We start from the raw sequence: 23300 nt of genomic DNA, 5'->3' as shown, positions 1-23300 counted from the left end.
CACACAGACACAGACACACACACACACACACATACATATACATACATACCATTGTGTCTGCATTGTTGGTCCTTGACCTAATCAAGATGTCTGCACATGCATTTTTAATTATAGTGATATGTCATCTATAGTTTGAGGGTTTCTGTAGGAAAAACTAGTGTACATACAGCTATTGTTATGGCAATTTTGCACCACTCTGTGAGTAAATTGAAAACCGCTTGCCTATATAGTTTGAGTTTCTATCTCATTTCTTTCTATATAACATTTCTAACACAGAGATTTTTTTGTGCAGAAATAATTTGGCAGAAATTGAGGCAGTGATGTTATTAGTACACATCTTTTGTGTTATTAGTGTACATCTTTAGTTGAGGAAGTAGTGTTACCAGTATCCATCTTCAGTATTAGATCTTAACATAATAAACATTGAAGATACATTCCTATACAAATTAGAGCAATCCCCACTGACTTCAGTGGGACTTACTCCAAGGTAGATGTGTGTAGAATTGTAGATTAAACATATAGCCTCAATCCTGTACACTGCTACCTAGGAGTAAGTTTTAGTACCTGAGAGTAAGGAGCTAAATGAGTTTCAGAGGGGCTGTCCAAGGTGCTGATCCTTATTCCGGAAATGTTTTCAGTTCCCTGGATAACTCTTGTGAAACCACTACCCTGGATAGGTGATGGATGGATTCATTACTGCAGAGGTTCTCAACCAATTTACCAGCTGTTAGGATTTTTGGAAGTTGAAGGCCAAAATATCTGGGGACCCACAAGTTGAGAACCACTGCACTACTGTAATGGAATCACTAGTTGTCTTTGGGTAGCAGGCTGAAGTGATAGGCCAATAGGCCAATACAGATGATCATAGTGGATAAAGCTGTATGATTCTCCTTCCTTTTGTTTTGCTCTATTAAGCAAGACATACTGGGTACATCTCAACTCAGAATCTTAGTTTTAATGTTAATTAACAGAAAGAGTAATAAGCCAGCATCACTATCATGGTAGAAGGGAGAGTGGAGGGAGGAGCATTTGGCACTAATTATCATTTCTGGCTTCATTAGACGTGATTTATTTAAACTGCATCAGCATCTGAAAAGAAAGCCTCTGTGAGAACAGGATTCCATGTTACTGAATATCCTTTAATAAGATGTAAATACATATATTCTGCTTGTTTTATTCTTCTAAATAGTCATATTGTGTTTCTTTCATTAGTACCACTTGGACAAATATAGCACAAATGTTATGTTAATAAATGAAAAGCTACAAATAAATCGTACATTATAATGAAGTGCAAATCACTTCAATATTGCAAATACACCACACTACAGCATCACTAGATACAGAATGTCAGGTACCTAATAAAAAACTCTGGAGATGAAGAATTTTAATAAGACATAATTCAGTTCTTTCTATTTGTGATTAGAAAATAACTTCATACAATTAGGCAAGCAATATTAAGCAGTTGGATATATTAGAAATTAGACTTGACACCCCCCCCCCCCACACACACATACACCCAAATGTTTTTTCATCACTCTTCCTCTGTTCTAAGGAAGGGCCAATACATTATCTAAATGATATTATTGTAACTTTGCTGAGGCCAGGGAAGCTGTATGAAGCACACTGAGTTGTTGTAGGTTTTTTGGATTGTATGGTCATTTCTAGAAGCATTCTCTCCTAAGAGAGAATGGTTCTAGAACATGGCCATACAACCCGAAAAACCTACAACAACCCAGTGATTCTGGACATGAAAGCCTTTGACAGTACATCGAAGCACACTGAGTTTATTTAATCTCACTGTTAAGAAGAGCACCACTTAATGTTTTCGCCTGCTGTTAGAAATAGTCATAAAATGTTATCCTGCTAGAACCCAAGGGCCATTGTGATTACATTGCATTGTATTATTTGTTTGTTTTATGGTTGAATTCAACTGATGTCTGTGCATTTTCTCATGAAAGGCTATGAAAAATCCAGAAGTTTAAACAACATAGCTGGCATGGCAGGCAATGCCTTGAGACTGTCTCCAGTAACATCACCCTACAGCTCACCTTGTCCTCTAAGACGTTCTCGATCTCCCATCCCATCTATCTTATAAAATAGATGACTTCCATCGGCAATATAACTAAAAGTGAAGTGCTGTTTTTCACCTAATGGAAACAAGTATAACATTAACTGTAGGTTCCACTAAAACAAGTATAGACCATTATATGATATAATGGTCAGTAGCAAGCAATGCTGCTTGGGTAGCTGAAGACCTCAGTTTTGCTTACAAACTCCTACAATAGTATTTCCCCCAACCTGCTTTTTTTCTGCCACAGCAATAAAAGGACAGTTAGTAACTTCACTGGCTAGTATAATTAAATAAGCCTATTGTCAGGGATTTGTTTTTAAATCAGTGTGCTTCCAGTTGATAATCACTTCATTGGACCTTCATTTCTTGTGACCCGAACCCATTCTGAAGACATCTGGACTATTGTCTTGATTGCATACAATTTGACTTCAGTCTGATCATTTGCATGGACCATCCTGTCTCCATCATCTGAAATCCGTCTTGCAAATTAACCAGGACCGCAGATGGCTCAGGATTTTGTGGGTTTGTTGTGTTTCTTTTTCTTCTCCCTTCATTGTATCATCTCACTGAAACCACAGCAATGATCAACAGGTCTGCATGTGGGGTTGGGTTGTTTCTTGTTTTTCTTTCCCTTTTTTGGACCTCTTTGATTTATTTTTAACTTGCTTTGTCAATAACGTTACTTCTTGATTTATTAAGTTTGGTACTAGACTAATGTATCAGAGTTCTGAATGTTTCCGGTTGTTTGCACACAGATAACTGCAAAGAGGTTGTCATTACTGGTTACACGCAAGCAGAGGCCAGATCTCTTTCTTAATGGCTTGGGGAAGGCACAAAACATGAAAGAAAGGTAAACACCATCCAGGGTTGGAGTTTTAAGTTAGCAAGTGCTGCTTCGTTCTACAATCCTTTCTCTCCTTCAGGGTTCTTCAACATTTTCAGAGACAGAGTGCCCAGTGAAAGGAAGAACTCTATGGAAGGCTGTCTTTCTTTTTGTTTATGATACCTGGTTTTGTTATAGCTGTAGGAGGGCAATATATTTCCAGAGGGGTTTTTGACCAGCCTCAAACCTCTTAACTCCAAAGCTTTCACAATTTTATTTTTTGCTCTCAATGCTTTCCCTCCGTATGATTCTTGGTCCTATGTGTTGTTTCCGTCTGCCTGCCTGCCTGTCTGGCTTCTTGTCCTGTCCCAATTTCTCATCTGTCTCCATTAAACACAGTTGCCTTCTTCAGAAATGCTCTCTCCATACAAGATTAGCTGCTAAAAGCATTTCCTTCCTTCCCTCACTTTTTTGATATATGTATCTATGCATATTTCAAGAATAATTGTATATTGTTTTAGTGGGCACCTCTTCGACATTTCCCCCGAATGTTGGATTCGGTAGTGGTTTTTATCATTTCAGTAGGGTGGCTGCTTCAATCCCACTCCTTACCAATCTGCATTCATTCTTGTGTTCGGACTTTACTCCCTACACTGCCTTTTTCTTTACAATGAAACAAGACGGCTTTGTTTATGCAACATCATGAATGCAGTCACAAGTAGGATGTTTCGGGCTGGTGAGGAAAAACACCCAACAATATAAAAGCCTTAGAGAAATAGAAGATGGGAAAAAACATAGAGATCCTAGAGATTGTTAAAAAAATCCCTGAATTTTCCATGTTGTGTTTTGTTAGGAAATCGATTTTATTTAACCCTGTAATATATTATTCTGTATATAAGATAGCATGAACTGTATGTGAGAATATTCCTGTACAAAATGTATTTATCAGTACTTACATTTCTGATATTTAGAGATGTAAATTGATTTAGTTTTTGGTAAAGAGCACTGGAGGACAGATATTAATGTAATTTATATACTTAGTATGCAAATAGATTATAGAGCGGGAATTAACATCTGGTGCTGCTGTTATTGGCTACAGTGTTATACCGAATTTATCAAGGATTTTTGACTGCTGAAAAAAGGACAATGGAATTTAGCCATACCAAGGATTGTGCTGGAAAGAGACTGCTCCTCCTGAATGGGCCCTGATATTCACCTGCCGCCTTGAAGAGATCCTTCTAATTTCCTATGGAAGTGGAGCTTGTTATGAGGATTAAGGACCAATTCCAGCTTCTGCTGCCAGCAGACACAGTGATTAGTCACTATTGATGAGTCAGCTGTAAATAAGATGTGTGTGCATGGAATATCAGCTTTAGTCATCTATGCCAAGGGATGCTAACTCAAAAGACATCACCTCCGAGACTCCATGAAAAAAAAAGGCTGACACACCTCTTTGTATATTCTTCTTGGTCCCTACAGTAGGTTCATGCTGTGGATCATAGAAAGGCACACATGTTTGAACAATAGTGATGTAAACGCTGTCTGTCATAGGTTTCCTCATAACAACTGTATTTTTGCAAAGTTTTGTAATGCGTAAACATAATTGGCATAGGGTTTTTGCTACGTCTTTGCACTCTCAGTTTGCCATATCTATATTTTTATGAATACTAGTGAACATGCCTACATTTTTTTGGTTTCCCTTTCACTTGGACATGAGATCTGTGACTGCAAATGAAAAAAGTATAATGCATTCACTAATTTGTCCAGAGATTTCTAGAAAATTTATTTTTCTTTAATTTTTTTGTTCACTTCATTGTTACCTCAACTTATAGATATTGATAAATATAAAATATTGGCAGTAAAATATAATTTTTATCGAAGCTATCACAGAAGCAGCATCAGTAAATATAAAATATAAAACATAAAATAGATCCTAAAAATGTATATTTTGCATAAGAGAGATATTCTTTACTTTTTTGTGACTTTTGTGGTAAAATTGTTCTAGTCTATTCGACGTCTATGATGCTTTGTAGCCGGGTACTGTGTAATGACTTATGTTCTCTCCATCCTGTTCAGTAAGATCTTCTCCAGAAACTGTTTGTCACCCTGGTATTTTGAATGTAGGGACCTTTCCCACATATGAAACTCTGTGTTGTAGACCTTTTTGTGAACATGTCAAAAGGTGCATGCACAAGCCTGGTGGAAACCAGTGGCCATGTAATTAACAGAAATGGAGAATAAAATGCAGATGATCCGGGGAGGAAGCTGGAACATATCTTACAATGTGACTCTTCTTTCTTTCTCCACACAACCGATGAAACAAACCCAGTCTATGAAAACTTATGCCACAAAATTCTTTGCATTCTGACTCAGACTAGCATAACTGTATTTGAATACTAATTTGTGCTATAAAATTACAATGCAATTTTTATACATTCATACCTGCATATGTTCCATTGAGTTAAATAGGGCCAATGAATGGTTGTAAAGTTGGAGCCATATCTCTTCATTCAGCCTATCACCAAGGACAGGGCTATCTTATTTAAAGAAGGCATATTTATCAACTAACTATTTCAAACCAGCAATTGCTATGACAACTCTCATTTAAGTACCTATACCGTATAAGCTGTGACAACTGCTGTTAGAAATATTCTTAACCTTCATTGTATTTAAATAACAATTTGCCTTCCCTTTCTCTTTATCTGCCTCTTCTAATAGTTGCCCCACTTTCTCCATCAAGTTGCACTGTTCCATTAACTCTGTGTGGCTAAAGGATCTCTTAGCAGATCTGCTCAGCAACCTCAGCATCACTCTTGAGATTTCCTCCTCCACCAACAAAACTCACTCTGGCTGGATCTATACTGCCATTATATGGTCAATATAGATACCCATATAATGCAGTTCAGAATGTGTGATATGGGTCTATACTAACCATATAATGCAGTTCCAGCCCTCCCTGCCAGCCTTCACCCCTTTTCTCAATGTAATGGGTAAGGTAACAATGAAAAAGGAGCATACTTAAAATCCACAGACATTTTAAAAATCCATCTAGATAGAACTTTTAGTTCTGAAAAAAAAAAAGAATATATCCACACAAAAAGAGAAGATGAATAGTTAGTCATCCAAAACTAGGATAATTCAGACCTCCCTATTGCACACGTATGAGTTTGTGAATACCTGCAAAAATGGTTTATACAAATATGTTTGTTACTCAAATGTTCAAGTGATTTGGGATTTTAATATATGGTAACTTGCAGTCATCCAAGCGGAGGTGGCTGATTTGGAAATGACAAAAACCTAGCCTTCTTTTCTCATGTGATCTTTGAAGGGGGAAATGTCCCTCCTTAGGAATTTCTTAAACAACCATGCAGATGCATCAAAATGAATTTTATTGAACTAAAGACATTTCTGACTCCTATTCTGCCTGGCAGATAGTTGATCAAAGATGAAAGCCCCAAGCTTCTGGACCTCTTTGGGATTTTGAAAATTCAGTTTTTTTTATCAAGAGTATCTACAAAAAAGTGCTTTCTGCTTACTGTATATACTCATGTATAAGTTGTGGGCAATTTTGGAGCCCCAGAATTATGGATTTTGATGTGACCTCTGGATGTGTCAAGGGTCATTTTCCAGAGGGGAAAGTGTCGGGGGTGGGGGTAAGTGCTTCTTCCAAATTATTTTGGGAAGGACTAAGCTTTTGTCTTTCACCACTCTACTCAGAGATTGGGATGGTTGTACACAATTGCACAATTCTACTTCCTACAGATGTAAGTCCACCTTTGTTGGGTGTATCCACATTGTAGAATTTATGCAGTCTGACACCACTTTAACTGAAAAGTCTCAATGCTATGGAATCATGGGAGTTGGAGTTTTACTGTTTCTTTAGTCTTTTTTGCCAGATAGTCCTGGTCCCCCACCAAAGTACAACTCTCAGGATTCTATACCATTGAACCATGCCAATCAATGTGGTATCAAACTGCATTGATTCAACAGTGTAGAGCCAGCCAGAGATGTAAGGCTTCAACAGGATTCCAGTGAAAGTTATTAAAAGATGTATTTAATTTACAATTGTAATTGTTAAATTCTGGATAGTGGATAATAATTGTTAAATTCTGGATAGAATTCAAAGAAAAAAAACCAGACACCTGGATAAAACAATAAAATGTGATATTAATTGGCATTCTATTCAATATGAAGGCATGAATTATAGAAGTCATGAATTTATTGTTTATTTATTTCAGACATTTATATCCTGTCCTTCTCACCTCCGGAGGGGACTCAGGATGGTTTACAACCAGTAACCATTAGATGCCAACAACAACAATAAAAACACAGTTAAACATTAATTAAAACATCATCATAACTTGAAAAGACAATTTAAAAGAGACAAGTCCAAGTCCAGAGTCATAATTCAAAATCCATCCATTGTCAATCACATGATTCCTTTATAATTGTTACTGCTATGACTGCTGCTTGAAAGCTTGGTCCCACAGCCATGATTTCAATTTCTTCCTGAAGGATAGTAGGGGGGAGGGGCTGACCTGATTTTGTTAGGGAGTGTGTTCCACAGATGGGGGACCACCACCGAGAGGGGCCTGTCCCTCGTTTCCACCAGACGCACCTGCGCAGGTGGTAGGATCAAGAGCAGGGCCTTCCCTAGTGATCTTATCCTCTGAGGTGGATCATAGAGGGAGATATGTTCGGACCAGTAAGCTGGGCGAATGCTTTAAAATAGGGAGCATTCACATTATTTTCCAAATAAATCATGTCACACCTTTTTTCAATAATGATATAGGAAAAGAAAATGGAAAGTAGGAAAGGAAATGAGCCTCTTAATATGCCTGATTATAGAGCAAGTGATTTCATTAATACTAAGAGACCCAGAGGGAAAAACAGTAAAAATATCTAACTGAAAATTATCGAATTATTAGAGGTATGATTATTTTGGAATGAGGCGTGAAGTGGAAAGAGAAGCTTTTGTCATCTCTGAACAGATATATATCTTCTAACATTTCACAGAGGAAATCTAGTGGCCAGACTACATCAAGGTGTGATCAAGATGGCAAAAATGATTATCAGAATGAACATATAAGCTGGGACAGGTTACAGCAGTTTGCTTTTGCCTTTGCTTTACTGGAAAGGGTTAATTGAGTATAAACTACTTTTGCACTTTGTATTCAATCTGCGTCAACCGAAGTAAGCTGAGGACAAAGGGGAGAATGGAGGGCAAAGAGAGAAATTGACACATTTAAAAAGCAACTGAAAAAGTATGACCAAACCAAGATATTTGGAAGGTATGCAGGCTGGTTCCCCATTTTCCAGAAATCTTAGCAAGGCCAAATTTGTCTGTCATATCTGATATATACTCATGTATAAGCTGACCACTTGTATAAGCTGACAGATTTTAGGTCCAAAAATAACTGATGAATGGACTGACCTGGGTGAATGAACTAGGCCATTTTATTTAGAAAAGCTATGAATGCATTAAAATAGGAATGGTAAGGTACAGTACTCACATAGGATCCTTTCCTTATGCATAATAGGAAAGAAAGTGCACTACTTGGGAACCATTGTGTAACCAAGTGATGCAACTAGATTTACCAGCTCTCAGGGCCTGACCTGTCTTGCCCACTTTGTAGGAAGAGAAGGAATCTCAAGAAAAGAGAATGATGTCATTGCAGATTGTTTCTTGTAATGGTAACCTTGTAACAACCCTGTGACATTACAAATACAATAAGAACTTCATATCCACAGAAATAGGTTCCAAGCTGAACCGTGGTTCCCTGAAACGGCAGATATGTTTGAACGCCGCTAAATAACATGACTTCCAGTTCCTCTATAGTTGCATTGAAGGACCTACAGATTCTTAGACAAAATATCTTTGCTAGGTCTTCTAAGGCAACTTTATATAAAACTTTTGGGAGAACAATATCATACCTTTGCCCAGAAGACCTAGCAAATTCCTAGTGATACAATTTTTCCCTTGGGTGTGGGTAGGTGAAACTGCAGGTATGGGTTCTCCCTTATCTGTGTCAACTGAAGTAAGCTGAGGACAAAGTCTTATTGCAGTGCACTTGCAAGGCATCTGGGTTCAGAGCTGGAGGTATGAACTTTGTGCACTTTGGTCTGTCCATATACTAACATTTATGTTGTAATATAGTGTTTGTTTTCAGTGCTCAAGAGTTCTGGTCTGGTAACACAACACTCCCCAGGCCTGCAGAAATGAAGAGTTTAAGACAATTCTAGAGGCTCTGCCAGCCATTAAATGTTCAACATTGAGAAATATCCTAAGGAAAGTAATGAAATAAATCAAATGCTTTTGCATGTCTCAAAGTTTCTGAAGGGTTGAAACCATCACAGCAGGCAATGAAGTAATGATTTGTGAGACCTCGTTGACTGTACCCATGTGAAAGAATGAATCGATGTGTTAGAAAATGAAACAGGAATCCATAATATTATCTTTGCAAAAAAGATAGTAAGTTAAGCTTGTAAATTTTAAAAATAGCATACCATCAACAGAAGTTAACCTGAGACACATTTTCCATCCTGCAATTTAAGAGTTTAACATTCTTGGTTCTGGGTATCATGTATATTGTCCTGTTAATAGCAGGGTTTGATTGGGAGTTTTTTTTTTAAATACTACCCTAAGAATTTGTATTCCCCAGAATACTTGAAATGTTTTGACAAGACAATGGTTGTATTTATATTTTCTTTACTTTTATAACGAAGAACCCATGGTATTATTCTGTATTCAGTGATGTGCAGCCAATCCTCTGTATCCATGACTTCTGCTTCCAATGATTCAACCATCCACGGTTTGAAACTAATCAAAACAAAATCCCAAAAAGTTAACCTTTAATGACTCTTGAGTATCCACAGTTATGGGAAATCCTGGAACCCAGCCCCAGTAGACATTAAAGGACCACTGCGTTTTGATACCAAATATCAGAAATACTGAAATATTCTTCACCTCCTGGTGCAATTCTCTGTAGTGTAAACACATGCTCTTGTGGATTTTCCAGGCTCTCAGAACAGATTTCTAGGATGCATAGCAGGCTGCAGGAAGGGAAGGACAATTGATTCTAGTGAGAGTAGCAAGATCCAGTGAAAGAATATTATAGGACATTGCCTTGTTACAAGAACATGACAAGGAAATTCCAGTGTTGCATGAAACATAAAAATAGCAATCAATAAGACAGCAGAATTAGTTGTTTATAAAAACCCGAGAGTAATAAATCATCATATCAATAATAAATCAGCATATTACAAACTGGTTAAAACAGCTTACAACTTCTCATTAATCCCCAAGACTTTAACAGAACAGAACTTCTTTCTTGATCTTCCTTGAAGAAGGATTCCTGCAACGCAGACACCACATCTGAAAACGGTCTACTCCATGTTTCCTCCAGTTTAACATCAGTCAATGACAGAATTCTGAGCAAGGTCTCTCCTGATTTCTAGGCATTATGTTGGTTATATGTTCTGGTCACTAGTATTACTCAGCACAATATTTTAATATTTTTACACCATGTGAGATTAACAGATTCAAAAACTATTGTTATTTTATTTTATTTTTTTGAATTTTTATACAGCATTTTCATTTCAGTAGTTGTATCACAAACTCTGTATGATGTGTATTACAAGCCACAAGGGCTTCCCTTCATGAAATCACACAGTATTTTATGTGACTTGGCTATAAATATTGTACTCATTTCTTGGCAATTGCATTTATCGCTGAAAGAGCCTCGTAGGTCAACTGCCCATCAGGCACTAGTGTCCTTTAAAGGCTTACACTTAAATTTTCTGGTCATTTGTATACACCCAGAAGCAATCTTTTCAAAAGTTCTCAGAGACTTCGCTTTTATTTTATTTTATTGCTAGATGCCCTAGAGTTGGAAGCTAGTAGCAGGAGGAATAATTTTTCGGGTGAGTTATTTTTACTTGGAGTGAAAATCTTGAATATGATGTTTGTGTTTCAGCCATTTAACTTTTAGGATTCCCTCTAATTCATTTTTTTAACCAAATTATTTCAATTATAAGTAGAGCGAAGTTCAAACACCACTGTGTGTACTCGGGTTTGGACAGTATTTTCTCACACAGTTTTCATTTCCTTTGATATGATACAATTTAAGCCATTTACATTTAAGGCTCTTAGTTTTCTGTCAATTTATGTAGACCCTATGAATGAGAGACCTCCATGAATCACAGTCACTGCAGCTCTACCAAGGCCTTGCCAATTCAAGACCATGGTTTATTTTGTTGAGTTAAATTATCTGTAATGCAATGGTTCTCAACCTGTGGGTCCCCAGGCGTTTTGGCCTACAACTCCCAGAAATCCCAGCCAGTTTACTAGCTGTTGGGATTTCTGGGAGTTGAAGGCCAAAACATCTGGGGATCCACAGGTTGAGAACACTGCTGTAACACTTTTTAACTGTTTCCTGCTACTTCCCACTTTACTAAACATTGTTGCCTTTTCAATGGATCACATTCACATAGTCATTGACATATTTTAGAGGTTAGAGACCAGAGTGAACAGGGAATAAGTCTAGACTTATTAAGCTGTCTCTAATAACATTAAGGATTTTGAAAGAGGGGACAACTCTAAATACCCTGAAAGCATCAATTCTCACCTGATCTTGCAAGCTGTGCCAACATGGTGAGTACTTGGATGAAAGACCCACAGATACTAAAGGTTAGATTTGAGAAACAGGCAAAACCACTTCTGAAGAAAACCCTACAAACTTCATGGGATTGGCATGAGTCAACAGGTGACTTTAAGGCACACACAGAGACATAAAAGTGTTGCAGAAAAGGAGTGCAATCACTGCAGAGTTTTGATTTCATTGAGACACAGCAGAAACAGCATCTAGATTATGGAGGATAATACTAAAGATACAAAAGACCTAGAGAGCAATCAGTGATCACAATATTTTACTTTAAAGGAGAACTGAAAGAACAAAAGGACAAAAATGTAAGAAAGAGAAACAGAAGCAAAAAAGGAACAATTAGAAAATATATTTGTGGTCTGTAGCAGGGTTTTTGAAAATTTCACAGAGGGATGGGTGGGAACTCTATTATGTATACTATAAATGTATAGTTTTAAATCAGAGTTGTACAAAAGGATATTAGTGAAGCAGTAAATTGTATTTTCCATAGAATTTAGGCTGCTGTTTTAAAGAATCAAGTCAAGCCCTTTTGTTTCATTCTTTGCATTCATTCAGTTTGATGACCTTTTCATTTCTTTTTCCGTAAAAAAGCCCAACAGGACATAAACCAGAAATTACTAACAATTGATTTGTTGGCTGAAGATAAAATTTCTAAGCTGCTGCAATTGAAATTTCTTAGAATGAACAGAAAGTTTTCAGCATTGTTACTGTTCAACTGCTATCCATTTTCATGGGGCTTCTATGGATGATCTACCTCCAAAATCTCAATGGAAATGAATGGGTAGTCATTTTTGTTGGCATAATGCAACATTATTGCATTAGTAGATAAAGTATAAGAATTTCAGAATGTAACATATTTGTTCTGATTTTATATGCAATGCAAAACATTGAACTTCTGTTGTTTAAAATAAACAAATTAAAACTCATATTCTTTTTCTACTGATTTCATGTTTTATACCTGCTCAGAAAAATTAAAAGGAACCATACATTAGGCATTTTTTGGGAAAAGAGAATTAAAAAGTGCAATTCTTCATAAAACATTACTGTTATTAAGAGTGTTCTGTATATTTGATACAATCTGTATCAAGAGCAATGTTCAAATCTGCTCCAAAATTACATAAAGGTAAAGTTTTTTCCCTGACATTAAGTCCAGTCATGTCTGACTCTGGGGGTTGGTGCTCATCTCCATTTCTAAGCCTAAGAGCTGGCATTGTCTGTAGATACCTCCAAGGTTATCTGGCTGTCATGACTGTATGGAATGCTGTTACCTTACCGCTGGAGCAGTACCTATTGATCTACTCACATTTGCAAGTTTTTGAACTGCTAAGTTAGCAGAAGCTTATTTATTTATTTACGACATTTATATGCTGCCCTTCTCACCCCGAAGGGGACTCAGAGCGGCTTACAAGGTATATATACATACAATATATTATTAACATAGTACAATATCAGTTTTAAATATTGCTATATTGCACTATATCAATTATACTGTAATATTATTAGTAATATTACATGTAATATAAATATATAATTATAATATCATATTATTATTAATAGTATTATATTGCATTACATTACAATATTATAAATATTATATGTATATACAATATATTATATATTATATTATAACATATTATTAGAATAGCACAGGAGACAAAGTGGAACTGTCCCCTGGCCCCCCTTTCTTCACTCCGGCCCAGAGCAGCAGTTGGTGCTGCGGGGAGGGGTCCCCAACAGATGACAAATGCAGGAGACAAGATGATGGTTTGAACCTGCAACCTTTTGGTAAGGAATTACAGCAGCTTAACGGTTAAACTCACTGCGACACTGGGGGTTCCAAAATTATTAAATATTAAATACAAAAGCTGGAAAACCCATGTTATGCTTTCTCTGGGACAAAGGTAAGAAACAGCTGACCATATATTCTTGGACTGTACCTTGCACCAAGGTTATCAAATAAAGCCAATGATGAAGAATGGTAAGCATTGCAGTTTGAACAGCATCTGGAATATGACATTTTCTCTATTCCCTAACCTAGGATTTGTTAGTCACAATAGTGTGGAAGCAAGTATATTTGCAGCTTTTTAAAATTATAGAATCATAGAGTTGGAAGAGACCACAAGTTCCATCCAACCCAACCCCCTGCCATGAAATAATATAACATTTGGTTGTGTTTTACCGTTTATTCAGTAATATTATTTATGGGTCTGTTGTATAGGAAATGCATTAAACAAAATAAGCTGTTTGCACTGTAAAATGTTACACATTTCCTGAATATACAGTAGTGCATGGGTATTATGCATGCTGACAATCTCAGCATCAGTGATGGCGAATTGCAAGAGTTGAGGAAATCGAAAATTCATTAGAATGTTGAATCACACATAAAATGAGTATCATATGTTGTGAATCTCCTCCAAAATGTTTGGAGTGATGTCAGGTGATCTTTGGCAATATTTTCACCATTGAATCTGTTTCTGATCTAGAGCAAAAATTAGTGAGGGATCTATCACTATTGAAATTGTGTGGTTATTGAACCTGATGTACAATCTCTTATCTATATTTGTGAAACCTAAAAGAAAGTTGTGAATTTCATACTACTTCAGAATCTGTATAAGGAGTTGGGGGGGGGGGGGGACATTTCTCTCTCTCAAGGATTAAGCAACACTGAGAAAGAGAGTTTCTGCTTCCTATGATTTGCATTTCATTGAAAATGAATTGCTTGACACAGAGCTGTGAAAATAAGACTCGGTTTGGATGAGCACCAAACATATCAGAATTTCACACTATGAAACACAAATGTAAGCACACATCCAAAGGCATTATTTTAGGAGCACATATATGAATAGCACATCACTGAGCAACAGATGCTTGGACTTGGACAGATCTGGACCATATCCAAAATCTTCAAGGCACTCGCCCCCAACACACACACATCTCAGCCTCATACTGGGTGAAATAATACATGCAATTATATGGATAAGCCATGTTGAATATCCATATTGAATGAAGATGTCAGTTGCACTAATGGTCTGAGCCAGTTGCATTGCCCCTCAGGAATTATTTCTTTGGGCTGTGCTCTCTGTCATGATTGGGAACAGACTATGCCCCCTGATGTTAGATTCCCATTGTTGTGCAGATGGCTGACAACCAGCCAGAAATCAACTACAGATTCTTAGTCATTGTATTTTTCTCTTTTCCTTTTACATCCATTACATGTTTTTAAAATAAAATAAAATAAAGAAACTGGATTCATTATTTTGAACAACCAAGAAATGGAGCTCCTACTTTAAGTTTCTAAATAATGCTACAATTGTAGCATATTTAATCAAATTTCAATATGATCTATAAATGTAAGTCTATTGACAGAGTAAACATGTTTTAGTTGATTTCTATTACTCATTTCTCCTCTGCCTGTCTTTGGCCACTTCTACACTGCCATATAAAATCCAGATTTGAACAGTTTCAATTGTGAAGATTCTGCTTTGAACTGAATTATATGGAAGTGTAGACTCATATAATCCAATTCAAATCATATTATGTGGATTATCTGCTTTATAATCTGGATTATATGACAGCGTAGGAGGGACCTTCAAGAGAATATATATATCTGAGTCCACATCACCATATATTCCAGTTCAAAGCAGATAATGTGGGATTTTATTCAGCTGTGTGGAAGGGGCCTAAGTCTTGGAAGCTTGTATTTGTATGCATCTTTTCCCATCCTGAAGCCAAATGTTCTATTAGCTAGCGCTTTGCTTGTATTGCTTGCAAATTATGAAACCCTCCCATACATGGTCACATCCTAGGGTGTTAATTATGCAAATTTTGGTTCTTGTATTTTTCAGAAAAGTGTCCCTTTGGACAGCTCTGTGTGAATGTAGATCATTAATTCTAATCTACCTAAGACACACTATGATCAAGGTCACCATATCTCTTAAAAGCAGGTATACACATAACAGCATACCTGGGACCTCATCACACTAGAGAATGAATCCACTTTACATCCAGTTGCTGCCTGCCTGCAGAATTCTAGGGTTTGTAGTTTAGGGTTTGTAGTTTAACCCCAGAATTCTGCAGGCAGCAGGAACCATATTTATTTAGTATTTATTTAAAGCATTTATATTCCGCCCTTCTCACCCCAAAGGAGACTCAGGGCGGAGTACAACATATAAACAGCAAACATCCAATGCCAAAACATACTAGACCATACACATACAAAAACATTAAAATCACTTATCTTGACGTTAAAATCCTTTAGTTAAAACTGTCTCAACAACCAATTTAAAGTGGATTCATTCTCTATTGTGATGAAGTAGCTGGTAATACCTATGGCTTTTACGGCAAATAGCCCATTCTGTAGTCACATTTTCCAAAGCTAAATACGAATATTAATAATGTGATGGGTACTAATAATTTCCTTTAAATATTGTCAATTTCAGTCATCCCATATTATTATTTTAGAAAGAAAACTTTCACTCTGAAATGTATAACATCTCAAGATAAATTACAACCCCATTATCAACGTAGCTTCACTTATATATGTGCTCCAAAAATATTCACCTTGAAAGTTTTTCTGGGTTTCTCTAGTTCCTGTGGAATGATTATATGGTATTGTTCAAACCCAAGCATACAACAGAATAACACTAGATGACCCAGAAAGGATCATAAATAGAACTGGTTTTGGGCCTCTCTTGGTTTTCCAGTGTTATTTTATGATATGCTTTCAACCTAAGTATAGCCAAAATATAGGATTTGCTTTAATCCATGGTTTCAGGTTATCCACGGGAGGTCTTGGAATGCAACCTCTATAGATATAGTGGTTTTTCTGTACATGTAATATTTGCAGAATGCAAAACTGGTTTCTGTTACAAAGGATATAAAAATATGTGACCCTGTCTGATGACAGAATAGTTATATTGAAGAAACTGAACAATATGTTTTTCATCATATTTAGCAGAGTAAGAAAGGAGATGAAGGTTTATAGCTGTTATCTTCTTTAGTCACACTAAAAAACAAATCTGTAATAATTTTGAATCTGTAACTAAAGGTTTTTGTTGCTTATCTGCATAATCCATTAGTCATGTATTCCTGCATGTCAGGGGGTTGTACTGAATGGTTCTCAGTCTCTTCCAACTCTCTGTTTCTATGTATTTATGATCCCATACATTGAATAATGCTTGCAACCCTTGTATAAGGTTGCTGTTATCTTGTCCTGGTCTGAAATGATAGCATTTTGAAATTTATAACTAAAAGAAATTAGATTCTTCATCCATTCATTATGTAAGCAAGTGGAAAATAAAGTGCACCTGAATACTCTGGCTTTGAATTCTAGAGTTTAATATTAGGTACATTCATACTTCTCATCAGCTGCAATGCAATCGGAACATCATTGCCCTGAAATTTAACTCTTATAAAGATAGCCCTATGGGCCTTTTGAACACTGAAATGCTTTCATGTGTGGTGGAACAGAGGAAAGCTGGTGCAAAGCTCTCAAGAATGTCAATTATGGAACAGCAGCCTGTGGTCAGAAGATTCTGCCAATGAAGAATGCTCTCTACTAGGCAAAAATAATGTGGAGTTCATAGGCAGGACCAACAGAAATGTCCTTAGTAACAGCTGGAACCTGAAATAAGAGACAGTTATATAACCCACACGCTCGCTCCGGTCATCTGGAGAGGCCCTGCTCGTGATCCCACCCACGTCGCAAGCGCGCTTGGTGGGGACACGGGACAGGGCCTTTTCTGTGGCGGCCCCCCGACTTTGGAACGCCCTCCCAAAAGATCTCAGACAGGCCCCTTCTCTAGCCGTGTTCAGAAGGAATTTAAAAACTTGGCTCTTCCGTTGTGCCTTCTCAGATTAGGAATCCCCACCCCAAGTCCTAGTAGCACCTTAGCATAACTAATCGTCGCTGCACACCGCACTTTTAATCCTACGTGCCTCCTGCCACTTCAGCACTTTTAACCCTTGTACTCCAGTGCGCCGGCCGAACCACTTTTTAATAATGTCTTGATGTATTGCCATTGTTGTTATTTTGCTTATTGTTTTGATTTGCTTTGCTATTGTTGTGTTATGTTCTCTATTGTATTGTGTTTTGAGGCTTTGGCCTGTGTAAGCCGCATCGAGTCCTTCGGGAGATGCTAGCGGGGTACAAATAAAGTTAATAATAATAATAATAATAATAATAATAATAATAATAATAACATGGGAGGAGGGCATCTTGGAGATGTGGTAACATCACAAACAACTTTTACAATTGCATTTTTCAGGAATCACGCTGGCAATGTTCCACGGAGATCAACTAAAATCAACTGGACTACAATAAATCTTAGGTGGTGTTAGTTTCAATGGTTAACTTCCCCTCCCACCCATTCCCTCAGTATCTTCAAGCTGGCTGTTTTCTTTTTCTTTTTCCTTTTATATTTATATTTGCCTTTTTAAAAATGTTGGAATTGTAAGTATGCTACAAATAAAATGAATGGTTGTGCTGGAAAAAGGCACGAGAAAGTCAAGTTGTGATAACATAGAATGGCAGATTGGCACAATTGCATTAATGAGGAAATATGTGGCATCAAAGGTACACAACAGTGTCTATTCACAATCAACACCAATGTGACTATAGTGGAATATTAGGGCGGTGTGATAAAGTCCCCTCTCAAGTAGCCGAGCTAAACCAGCTCCTTGGTTCACCGAGGAGCTGGCAGCGTTGAAGCGAAAGAAGAGGGAACTAGAGAGCGTGTGGCGTTCGGATCCGAGCGAGCCAAATCGAACACGGTTTGTGTCCTTTTTAAGGGCATATGCCGCGGCAGTAAAAACCACAAAGAAGACTTTCTTCGCGGCCACTATTGCGTCTGCAAAGAACCGTCCGGCTGAACTGTTCCGAGTTGTCAGAGGCCTATTAAAACCCGCCACTCAGGATGGGTGCCCTGATGACTCGGCAGCTCGCTGCGAAGCCTTTGCTCGGTTCTTCGCAGACAAAGTCGCTTTGATCCGCTCTGGACTGGATACCATATTAACGGCAGTATCTGAGGATGTAACACGAGCATCTGCTTGTCTGGTTTTGATGGATTCATTTCAATTGGTTCAATCCAAGGATGTGGACAAGGTGCTTGGAGGAATGAGAGCTAACACATGCATCCTAGACCCCTGCCCATCCTGGCTTCTGAAGGAGGCCAGAGGGGGATTGGCCAAATGGGTGAAGGTGGTGGTTAATGCCTCCCTTCGGGAGGGCAAAATTCCAGCCAGCTTAAAGCAAGCTGTGATAAAACCGCTGTTGAAGAAACCATCACTGGACCCCACTCAATTCGTCAACTATCGGCCTGTTTCCAATCTCCCCTTTTTGGGCAAAGTCCTGGAACGTGTGGTGGCCTCACAACTCCAGGCATTCTTGGTAGACACGGATTATCTGGATCCGGCACAGTCTGGCTTCAGGCCGGGGCATGGTACCAAGACAGCTTTGGTCGCCTTAGTGGATGATCTGCGTTCGGAGCTCGACAGGGGGAGTGTGTCCCTGTTGGTGCTGCTGGACCTCTCAGCGGCCTTCGATACCGTCGACCACGGTATCCTTCTGGGACGCCTCGCGGGGATGGGTCTTGGAGGTACTGTTCTGCAGTGGCTCCGCTCATTCCTCGAGGGTCGGTCTCAGAAGGTGTTACTGGGAGACTCCTGTTCAACCCCACAACCTTTGTCTTGTGGGGTTCCTCAGGGTTCAATACTGTCTCCCATGTTGTTTAACATCTACATGAAGCCGCTGGGTGAGATCATCCGGAGTTTCAGAGTCCGATGTCATCTGTACGCAGATGATGTCCAACTCTGTCACTCCTTCCCACCTGCTACTAAGGAGGCTGTCGAGGTCCTGAACCGGTGCTTGGCCGCTGTGACGGTCTGGATGGGGGCGAACAAATTGAAATTGAATCCAGACAAGACAGAGGTACTCCTGGTTAGTCGCAAGGCCGAACAGGGTATAGGGTTACAGCCTGTGTTAGACGGGGTCGCACTCCCCCTGAAGACGCAGGTTTGCAGTTTGGGTGTGATCCTGGACTCATCGCTGAGCCTGGAACCCCAGGTCTCAGCGGTGTCCAGGGGAGCATTCGCACAGTTAAAACTTGTGCGCCAACTGCGACCGTACCTTGGGAAGTCTGACTTGGCCACGGTAGTCCACACTCTGGTTACATTCCGTCTTGACTACTGCAACACTCTCTACGTGGGGTTGCCTTTGAAGACAGCCCGGAAGCTCCAATTAGTCCAACGGGCGGCAGCCATGATACTAACAGGAGCGGGGCGCAGGGAGCATACAACTCCTCTGCTGCACCAGCTCCACTGGCTGCCGATCTGCTACCGGGCTCAATTCAAAGTGCTGGCGTTGGCCTTTAAAGCCCTAAACGGTTCTGGCCCAACTTATCTATCCGAACGTATCTCAACCTATCAGCCCACCAGGACCCTAAGATCTTCTGGGGAGTCCCTGCTCTCTATCCCGCTGGCTTCACAAGTGTGGCTGGCGGGAACGAGAGACAGGGCCTTTTCTGTGGTGGCCCCTCGGCTTTGGAACACCCTCCCCATAGAGGTAAGATCAGCCCCCTCGCTGATGGTGTTTCGGAAAAGATTGAAGACATGGATGTTTAAACAAGCATTCGGTTAATCCGTTGCAACGAATTATGATGACTAAAGGACTGGTAATCATGGACGATGAATTTGGATTGCGAGTCCAGTTACGAGATGCATTGGATGGTTATTGGTGGCCCAATAATTTGTATTGTATATGTGTTTTATGCTTTTAAACTGAATATTGTTGTTTTTTAAGTGTTGTAAACCGCAATGAGTCGCCGATTTAGGCTGAGATATTAGCGGTATACAAGCGCATAAATAAATAAATAAATAAATAAATAAATAAATGGCTTCCCACAGGCCACTATTAGATGCATACATTAGAAACAGTTATAAATATACATTGAAACAGTTTGTTGGTTCAAATCATCATCCAAATCAGTCCATTGCGGTCCACTAAAACCTTATCTTCACCAATAAATCAGTCTGTTCTGCAAATGCTTGATCCCACAGCCAGGATTTGAGTTTCTTCTGGAAGATCAGGAGGGATGGGGCAGATATAATCTCATAAGGGATGGAGATCCACAGCCGAGGGGCCACCATAGAGAAGGCCCTGTCTCCTGTCCCCACCAAACGCGACTGCGATGGCAGTGGGACCTTGGTGGCTTGTAGAGGGAGATACATTCGGACAGGTAAACTGGGCTGGAACCATATAGGTTAAGACCAGCACTTTGAATTGTACCCAGAAGCTAATAGCCAGCCAGTGGAGCTGGCATAACAATTGTACACTTCCTGTACCCCACTCCCATGAGCAACCTGGCCACTGAGTGTTGGACTAGCTGAAGCTTCTGAGCAGTCTTCAGAGGCAACCCATGTAGAGTGCATTGCAGTAAACTATTCAGGATGTAACCTGAGTGTGGACCACTGTGACCAGTCAGACCTTCCAAGATACAGGAGCAGCTGGTGCACAAGTTTTAATTGTGCTAAAGCTCCCCTGGCCACCGCTGAGACCTGGGGTTTCAGGTTCAGCAATGAGTCCAGGCTCACTCTCAAGCTGCAAACCTGCGCCTTCAAGGGGATTGTAACCCCATCAAGCACAGGCTATAACCCTATTGGCTCTAATATTCCCTCTTTGTCACAGGAAGTAAAATAGAAATAACTATCTCCATATAAAAGGATATCCACAGTGCAGTAGGTTCTGATGTTGGTGGAGCTAACTCAGGAGACCAAAAAGCAGTAAAGTGCCGCTATTTATTGTTTTTTGCCATTTAGGGAGCTTTGTATCCAACCCTATGCACCGTCATCTTTTAATCAATATGCATTTACACATATGACAAAACAATCCAAATGCATACTGTATAGGCTTGAGTTCGGCAACAAATATGAGGTATGCAGTTCTCGTCATCTCATATTAGTTAATTGTCATCTCATTCTAGTTAATACAGCTCAAAGTAGATTGGATATCTCGGTGTACTATTACATAATCATTAGTTTATTTCCAGTCAACATCTATCCAAAGCTGTGTGTTTGAATGGGTAATGAAATTGACATTGTCACAATTCGGCTCTAGAAAAACTTCACCCACAGACCTTATTCCTGTTATGGTTTCAGCAAAATATGCTGTCACTGGCAATGTGACCACATTATGCATGCAAATGTGTGAGAGAAGCTGCAGAAAAACAAAACTGCTGTTATGCATTGCTTTACCTATATCTTGATTAGATTGAAACAATAAAACATAGTTTCTTACAGGGGCTACTTAGCTAAAAAGGTAAAGGTTTTCCCCTGTCGTGTCCAACTCTGGGGTTGGTGCTCATCTCAATTTCTAAACTGAAGAGCCGGCGTTGTCCGTAGACACTTCCAAGGTCATGTGGCTGGCATGACATCATGGAGCACTGTTACCTTCATGCCAGAATGGTATGATCTATTCACATTTGCATGTTTTTGAATTGCTGGTTGGCAGAAGCTGGGGCTAACAGCAGGAGCTCATGCTGTTCCCTGGATTCGAACCTGCGATTTAACCACTGTGCCAGTGGGGCTACTTAGTTACAAATGTGCAAATATATAATGTCTCCTGTACTACCCTCCGAGCCCCCCTTAACAGCCAGCAACGACGCTGAACATAGGAGGTCTGTTCAGCTGCCAGTCAAGCCACAGGAGGGGGATATTTCCAGTTCCTCCTAACAGCAAGTGAGGCAGTGATGAGAAATTGCAACAGGAATCCTGATGTGTTATTTATTTGCTGGCAGGAGAAAGGTAGACACATTCTCCTCCTTGAATTATGGTGAGCAGCTGCATAGACCTCCTTCATTTGATGCAGCTACTGGCTGTTAAGGTGCATTCGAGGAGTATTTCCGATGTGTCAATAATGTCACAATCATCACTATGTAGTTTTACTGAATCAGAGCAGTTACAGAGTCATAACTCTATATTTTGAGTTCAGGACTGCAATACAGAATGCTAGCCATTATTTAGACCTATATGCAATCTTGTACATCTGCTACATCGGTGGATATTGTTGGAAAAATCCTACAACAGGGTTTCAAAATGTCAGTTTCTACATGTGGAGTTATACATTTACACAACTTACATGTTCAGTGGCAGCATTGCACAACTAAAGCAAGACACAAAACATGCAACTGGATGCATAAACTATGGACACTTATATACAATGTGTTTGTGCATTTATGTGCGATGAACTATGGACACTTATATACAATGTGCATTAATTCATAATGGCACTGTGAATGCACCCACTCCATATTGAGTAAATACATTCAAGCACTTCCACTGGGAAGAAACAATAGGATTCCAGCCTCTGAGGTCCTGTTGGATTATGTATATTTCCAATATGTTGGGATCAAATACAATCTATTCACAACACCAGTATTATACTGATTCACTGTGAAAACAACATATTATTGCATAGTTTTTATTTTTCATAGTTTATATCGATTTCAGATTACTCTGGGTTTTTTTATTCTTCTAGATATGTTCTCAGTCATTTTTGTACATACATTGAAAGTTAACATCTGGCCTACTTTGGGATTCCCCAGAAAACTAAGTGCCTGGTGAATTTGTTGGGAAGATTATATTATAGCTTGACTGGGTGAAAAGTTATGATTAGCCCAGCAGGCAGAATCATTTATAACATGTTTGATGCTTGAGGACATTTAATGAACATCTAAGCCGATTCATATAT

The 23300-nt window shown here is 38.9% G+C and overlaps 1 protein-coding gene across 7 annotated transcripts in view; it reads left to right on the top strand.

The window, feature by feature from the left end:
* Positions 1-5177, top strand: part of KCNC2 (potassium voltage-gated channel subfamily C member 2) — a 133792-nt gene extending 128615 nt beyond the window's left edge. For 3 of the 7 annotated variants that reach the window (XM_060777442.2, XM_060777443.2, XM_060777444.2), the window contains one exon: positions 1959-4080. In XM_060777442.2, the coding sequence (XP_060633425.2) occupies positions 1959-2095 (137 nt within the window). In that variant the 3' untranslated portion in view covers positions 2096-4080. Of the gene's footprint in view, positions 1-1958 lie in introns of all 7 variants that reach the window. The other 4 variants (XM_060777448.2, XM_060777446.2, XM_060777447.2 and 1 more) reach the window with 3 other exon arrangements.
* The last annotated feature ends 18123 nt before the right edge of the window (positions 5178-23300 follow it).

This window comes from Anolis sagrei, chromosome 5 (assembly GCF_037176765.1).
Source record: "Anolis sagrei isolate rAnoSag1 chromosome 5, rAnoSag1.mat, whole genome shotgun sequence".
NCBI lineage: Eukaryota > Metazoa > Chordata > Lepidosauria > Squamata > Dactyloidae > Anolis > Anolis sagrei.
Note: the sequence above shows the minus strand (reverse complement) of the source record. Positions and strands in the feature narration are given on the sequence as shown.